General features: G+C 64.9%; 1 protein-coding gene across 1 annotated transcript; it reads right to left on the minus strand.

Annotated features, from left to right (window-relative positions):
• Nucleotides 1-4,495: 4,495 nt before the first annotated feature.
• LOC123345073 (40S ribosomal protein S5) lies at nt 4,496-7,257 on the minus strand. The gene is made up of 6 exons (XM_044981720.1): nt 7,123-7,257; nt 6,316-6,421; nt 5,782-5,991; nt 5,490-5,618; nt 5,224-5,322; nt 4,496-4,603 (listed from the first exon to the last, which is right to left on the minus strand). Exons 2-6 carry the CDS (start codon nt 6,418-6,420, stop codon nt 4,535-4,537), a joined length of 612 nt encoding a protein of 203 aa, XP_044837655.1. The 5' UTR covers nt 6,421; nt 7,123-7,257; the 3' UTR covers nt 4,496-4,534.
• Between the last annotated feature and the right edge of the window lie 111 nt (nt 7,258-7,368).

The raw sequence follows: 7,368 nt of genomic DNA on the forward strand, positions 1-7,368 counted from the left end.
GCCAAGGTGAGGGCCGAGGTGCAGCGAGCAGGGTCCCTCAGGCTAAGGTGGTGCCAGCCGGCAGGCACGTCCTGGCCTGGCCCCTGTTGACGTCTCTGGGGAGGGAAGGGAGAAAGGACAATATTTACCCGGTGGAGATAACGCGCCCCATGGCCTGGCCAAGCTGGGCGCCACCCCCTACACACCCAATTCCTCAGGGGGAGGCTATCAGCCACTCCCCAGCTAATCTGGAGTCATCCCGATACGGCACCACCTGGGGCTAGGGCATCGGCACGGAGCTGCCAGACGCGCCCAGCCAGGGGAGAGGGGAGGGGATGGAAAAGGGTGGCGTTGAGGGGACGCACACCGCAAAGCACATCACTGTCAGCCCCCCAGCCTTGCCAGTGCCCTCACTCCTGACACAGCCCCTGCTCACCCAGGCCTGGACCCCTCCCAAACAGCTTTGCTGGTGCCCCTTGACCCACCCCCCACCCCCAGCTATTCTACCCCTAGGCTCCCCCAAGACCTGCCGGTGCCCCTCCCAACCCACAGCCCCATGAGAGCCCAGGCCTGAGCTCCCCGCCAGCTCTGCTGGTGCCCCTCAATCCTGCCCCTGCTGCTATTCCAGCCCTGGGCTCCCCGAAACAGCTCTGCCAGTGGTCCTCAAGTCCACCCTTTCATCCTTCCCCTGGGATCCCCCCAGCCCTGCCAGTGCCCCTCACTCCCAACCCACAGCCCCTGCTAGCCCAGGCGTGGGCTCCCCTCAGATCTGCCGGTGCCCCTCTTCCCCCCGCCGCTATACTACCCCTTGGCTTCTCCCCCCACCATCCTACCCCTGGACTCCCCCCAGCTATGTTGGTGCCGCTCAATCCTGCCCCTGCTGCAATTCCAGCCCTGGGTGCCTCCATAGAGCTTTCGGTGCCCCCTAGTCCTGAGCCCCAGCCCCTGGAAGCCCAGCCCTGGGCTCAGGCCCCATAGAGTCAGGCTCACCTGGTCCAGGCCTGGGCACAGCTGGGATGTAACTGCAGCAGGTGCGCTGGGGTTGCCAGGTTGCTCCTCCTGGCTCCTGGTGCTGCTGGCCCCGGCAGCTCCCGGGCTCTGGAATCTGCCCCCCGCAGGGAGCATTTCCCCTAGCAGTGCCCGCCCTGCCGCCCCAGCCCGCCCAGTTCTTGTGGGGCCGGGTGTGGCCAGGGCGACAAGCCGGTGCCACCACATTCCCTTCCTGTGGCTACTGGCCAGGAATGCGCCCGGTAGCTGGCTCTGCCAGGGTTAACCCTTCACCGCCCCCCGCACCCAGCCACAGAGTGCCCCCTGCTGAGCCCCCCCAACCGCTCCTGCAGCAAGGCGCCCCCTGCTGAGCCCCACAACTGCTCCCTGCAGCACAGCACCCCCTGCTGAGCCCCCAACCATGCTCTCTGCAGCAAGGCGCCCCCTGCTGAGCCCCCCCAACCGCTCCCTGCAGCACAGCGCCCCCTGCTGAGCCCCCGACCCTGCTCTCTGCAGCAAGGCGCCCCCTGCTGAGCCCCCCCAACCCGCTCCCTGCACCACAGCGCCCCCTGTTGAGCCCCCGACTCTGCTCCCTGCAGCACAGCGCCCCCTGCTGAGCCCCCAGCCCTGCTCTCTGCAGCATGGCGCCCCCTGCTGAGACCCCGACTCTACTCCCTACAGCACAGCGACCCCTGCTGAGCCCCCCAACCGCTCCCTGCAGCACGGCGCCCCCTGTTGAGCCCCCGATTGCTCCCTGCAGCATGGCGCCCCCTGCTGAGCCCCCAACCCTACTCTCTGCAGCAAGGCGCCCCCTGCTGAGCCCAACTCTGCTCCCTGCAGCACAGCACCCCCTGCTGAGCCCCCAACCGCTCCCTGCAGCACAGCGCCCCCTGCTGAGTCCCCAACCTTGCTCTCTGCAGCATGGCGCCCCCTGCTGAGCCCCCGACCCTGCTCTCTGCAGCAAGGCGCCCCCTGCTGAGCCCAACCGCTCCCTGCAGCACAGCGCCCCCTGCTGAGCCCCCGACCCTGCTCTCTGCAGCAAGGCGCCCCCTGCTGAGCCCCACAACCGCTCCCTGCAGCACGGCACCCCCTGCTGAACCCCCGATTGCTCCCTGCAGCACAGTGCCCCCTGCTGAGCCCCCAACCTTGCTCTCTGTAGCATGGCACCCCCTGCTGAGCCCCTAACCCTACTCTCTGCAATAGAGCACCCCCTGCTGAGCCCCCCCAACCGCTCCCTGCAGCACGGCGCCCCCTGCTGAGCACCTAACTCTGCTCTCTGCAACAGAGCACCCCCTGCTGAGCCCCCGACCCTGCTCTCTGCAGCAAGGCGCCCCCTGCTGAGCCCCACAAACGCTCCCTGCAGCACAGCGCCCCCTGCTGAGCCCCCGACCCTGCTCTCTGCAGCAAGGCGCCCCCTGCTGAGCCCCCCAACCGCTCCCTGAAGCACAGCGCCCCGTGCTGAGCCCCCGACCGCTCCCTCCAGCACGGTGCCCCCTGTTGAGCCCCCCCCAACCACTCTCTAAAGCATGGCACCCCCAGCTGAGCCCCCGACCGCTTCCTGCAACACAGCACCCCCTGCAACAGTGCTCCCAACTGCTTCCTGCAACACAGCACCCCTGCAACAGTGCTCCCAACTGCTCCCTGCAGCACAGCACCCCCTGCTGAGCCCCCAACTGCTCCCTGCAACACAGCACCCCCTGCTGAGCCCCCCACCCCACAGAGACCAGCACCCCGTTGAACCCCCATCCTGATCCTGGCAGCTCAGAGCGCCCTACTGATCCTCCACTCTGTTTCCTCACCCCCTGCTGAGCCCCCCCCCATTGCCCCCTGGAGCCCAGCAACCCCTCCTGAGCCCCTGTGCTGCTCCCTGCCCCACCCCATGGAGACCAGTACCCTATGCTGAACCCCTGCCCTGCTCCCTGCAGCCCATCATCTTGCTGCTCCCTACAGTGCCCCCTAACAAGTCCTGCCCCCACACAACAGCAGCCCCTTGTGCCACACTGGGGGCTTAGGACCAGCCCTATGAAGTGAATCTAACCCATGGAGTGTTCCAGTCTCTCCAAGGTGTTTATCCCCTACTCTGTGGGCAGCACAGCAGAGAAAGCCATGGGCCCCCACACATGAGCTGAGAAGGCAGCTACTACCCCGGCAGGCTAGCTCCTTCGGTAGGGTCTGTGCATAGCCCTATGGGTCTGGGCAGAGGTGTGTACAGGGGAAAGGGAGGGGTGTGCATGGGGCAGGCCCTCTCCCAGCCATGCCACAGGGCCTGCCAGGGGCCCAGACCCAAGCTGTGAAGGCTGGACAAAGAGCAAGTGCTGAGCAGGAAGGTCTGGATGCCATGGGGCTGGAGAGGTTGGCCAGGAGCTGGTGGTGCAGGGGAGGGGAGACATCTCAGCCCCAGCTGGTCTAGGAGCAGGAGGCACCCAGAGGTCAGATCTGCCCACACTGTGTAATGAGTCTAGGGAGCCCTGGCTCTTCTCCAAGAGGCCTAGACCCTGCACTGAGGCCAAGGCCCAGCCCAGCAAACCTGCTCTGGAGCAACAGCCTCCTTGTCCCAGCCAGCTTGAGTGAGCTCAGAACCGGGGCCTCGGGGCCAGCCCGACTGGTCTGACTGGCTTGGCCAGCCTTGCCTGGGGGGACTGGCTCCATCACACAAAACACCCCCACCCCCACGGCATTTGGCCAATTAGCCATTCTCCTCCAGCCCAATTACCCTGGGCCTCCTCCCTACTCTGTGACATGCCCTACATGGCACCCCGCAGCTCCTGGGAACAGAGATCAACAGGCCGGGCGGAGGAGTCCTGCTGGACCCCTGGGAACTAGGGCTGTCCCCATTGCAGAGGGCAGTGACTCCATTTCAAGAGGGGGCCCCGCTCTTCATGCTCCCCCAGCTTTTCTTGAGCAGGGTGAGGAGCAAGGCAGGGCCCTACAGCCAGCTCCCAGCCCATCCATGCCTTGTGGACCCCCAGGGGTAGTTATTAGGGGACACGTGGGGCAAAGCCAGGTCTGCAAGCAGCGGCTCCCCCGAGATGGGCAGTAGAGCCTGCTCCACCTCACTGTGATCTCTGCAGTGGTGAGCAGCCCCACCCCCAACCACACACACACACACAGCTGGAGCCAGCTGCAGCCCTCCACCAAGCCCTCTCCAGGGAGAACTACTGCCACCCACACCTCTCCATGCAAGAGATGCCACCTGCCCATCCCCCCCCTCCATCCCCAACAAGGGCAACAGAGCAAGGCACAGGAGAGGGCGGTAGGTGCTCATGGAAGTGGGAGGGATAGCTCAGTGGTTTGAGTATTGGCCTGCTAAACCCAGGGTTGAGAGTTCAATCCTTGAGGGGGCCATTTAGGGAACTGGGGTAAAAATCTGTCTAGGGGATCAGTCCTGCTTTGAGCAGGGGGTTGGGATAGATGAGTTCCTGAGGTCCCTTCCAACCCTGGTATTCTACGATAAGGGCAGCACCAAGCAGGGCTCACTCCCTCCCCCTGCAGGTTGGGCCCAGCAGCTCAGAGAGGACGCACAGGGGAGTGAGTGGAATCAGAGTTTATTGGGGTGGTTCCTGCAGCTTTAACGGTTCGACTTGGCCACACGCTCCAGCTCGTCCTTCTTCTTGATGGCATAGGAGTTGGAGGAGCCCTGGGAGGTGGAAAGAGGGTGAGATTTCCCCCCACAGTGGAGCCCCCCCCACAGCCTAAGAGCCAGCTCAGCACCCCCTAGGGCACAGGGGCACCCTCCAGTGGTGACAGCACTTCACCGCAGAGGGGACAGCTGTAGGGCAGGGCTCAGTCAAAGGCTCATGCCAATTGCCAGGGGCAGGCCAGGCCATTGGAGGCCCTAGGGCAGGAGCAGTCCTGCAGCCCTTCACTGCTAGAGACACACATGGACTCAAAGCCAAGGAGCAGCTGGGGAATCTCCCCTCCATCAGGTGTAGTTATCCGCACAGCCCCCAGGGGGCAGTCACGCCCCAGCAGTGACCCAGGCTGGCGACTGGCACAGAAGTGGCAACTATGTGGCACAGAAGCCCTTTGACACCAGTTTGTCAACACGAGTGGCAGAGCAGGAAGGAGGGGCTGAGCTGGGGGAGCCACGTGCAGGGCATCGGACTCCTGACAGCACGAAGCTGGGCAGGGTGCTGTCTGGGAGCCCAGCACTTGCCTGCCCACTCAGAGCAGAGGACAAGGGCATCTCCCAGTGCGATGGGCCAGGCGCAGGCAGGTGCGCGTGGGGGGGAGAGGAGCCCTGCCCCCACCCCTCACCTTGGCAGCATTGATGAGTTCGTCAGCCAGGCACTCAGCGATGGTCTTGATGTTGCGGAAGGCGGCCTCACGGGCTCCAGTGCACAGCAGCCAGATGGCCTGGGGGGCAGAGAGGGGTTACCAGGTGCCCAGAGCCAGTGGGCAGCAGTGCCCAGCCCATATGCACTGTGGAGTAGGCACTAGGCACAGCTGCATGGGGAGGGGAAGTCACGCTCAGGGATGGAGGAGCACGCTGTACACACATGTATGGCCAGGGAGGGGTGTACCTGGTTGACGCGGCGCAGCGGGGACACATCCACGGCCTGTCTCCGGACTGTGCCGGCACGGCCAATGCGGGTCGAGTCCTCCCTGGGGCCGCTGTTGATGATGGCGTTCACCAGGACCTGCAGGGGGTTCTGCACAGAGAGTCACATGGACAGGTCAGCCAGGGCATAGATCCCACGTAACCCAACCCCCAACCCCAGCTGAGATCACATGCACAGAGCCCAGCGCCCAAACCCTCCCTCCCACACACCTGCCTGGCCAGGACAGCCAGCACCCCCGCCCCCGGCAGCCCACCTCCCCGGTGAGCAGGTGGATGATCTCGAAGGCGTGCTTCACGATGCGCACGGTCATGAGCTTCTTGCCATTGTTGCGGCCATGCATCATCATGGAGTTGGTGAGGCGCTCCACGATGGGGCACTGGGCCTTGCGGAAGCGCTTGGCCGCATAGCGCCCGGCACTGTGGGGCAGGTACTTGGCGTACTTCTCCTTCACTGCAATGTAGTCCTGGGCCAGGGAGAGAGACTAGTTCAGCAGGGGGCCAAGGAGGGGGAGACACCCCCCCATACTCCATGCTGACAAGGGCAGCCAGTCTGAGAGCAAGGGGGTGGCAGATCCAATGAGCTGTGAGGAGAGGTGAAGGACTTAGGTATCCCCACCCCCCCAAGGTATCCCTCCCCCCTGACAGGGTGCGAGTGTAAGCTGGGGACCCAGGCATCCTGACTCAGTCCCTGCAGCCCCACCCGCTGCATACAGAGAGCATGAAGGGTTTGCGTTGGGGGGGGGGGGGAGCCCCAAGCATCCTGGCCCACCCACTCAGGCTCCCCAGACCTGCAGGGAGATGTCATTGATCTGGACATCATCCGTGCTCCATTTCCCAAACAGCTTGATGTCAGGGGTCTCGGCCACAGCAGGTGCCGTCTCCCACTCAGTCATTCTGGGGAGGGGAGAAGGGAGGGTCAGGCAATGCATAACACCCATGTCCCACACTCAACCCCCCCACATATGGGGTACCCCAATTCCATGCCCATCCCTATAGGGCAGAACCCTCCAAACCACACAGTCCCCTGGCAGAGCAACCCCTGCACCTCACCAGCAGCCCCCCTCAATGTCCCCACCAAGGAGAGCACCCCACAGTGGTGTGCAATCCCTGCTGGCCCCCATGGGACAGCCCCCTCAGTCCAACACACAGCCCCCCTGGGGTAGGGGAGCTGCCCAAAATGACGCCTCTGGAGGGATCTCCAGGGTAGCTGCTGTGGGGAGCGCACAGCCTGGACGGGGGGGGGGGGGGGCCCAGCCACCCAGGGGGCCTGCGCAGGATATTTCCAGTAAGACCGACCGGCTCCCCTCCACCATGGGGCACGTCAGTTCCGCCCCCCACAGCACCGGGCAAGGCTACTGCGCCCGTGGGTGGAAATTGGGGGGGGGGAGGGAAGAGGGTGTCTGCACGGCAGGAACAGGATCAGGCCATATGGGGAGGGGGCTGCACCAGGAAACATCCCCAGGGGTTCCAGACTCCCCATCGCCCCACGCGCGGGCCCCTCGCGCCCCCGGGGTTCCACTCCCCGTCGCGCCACGCGCGGGACCCCGCCCCCCCTCAGCGTTCCGTTCTATCCCATTCCCCCCCCCGGCACTCACATGGCGGTAGCTCCGGCGGCGTCCAGCCCAGGAAAGAGAACTCTACACGGGGTCTCCCAGGCTCTTATAATCTAGAGGGCCAAGAAGAGCTTCCGGTGGCGAAGTGCGCGTGCGCTAATCTGCGTCCAGGGGTGGCACGCAAGCGCGACAATGGGTTCCGAAGCCTCGCTTCCGCCCAGGGCTTTGCCCGCTAATTTGTCGTGCGCGTGCGTAGGCATGCCCCCATTTCTACGTCTGGAGATGGTG

This window comes from Mauremys mutica, chromosome 12 (assembly GCF_020497125.1).
Source record: "Mauremys mutica isolate MM-2020 ecotype Southern chromosome 12, ASM2049712v1, whole genome shotgun sequence".
Lineage (NCBI taxonomy): Eukaryota > Metazoa > Chordata > Testudines > Geoemydidae > Mauremys > Mauremys mutica.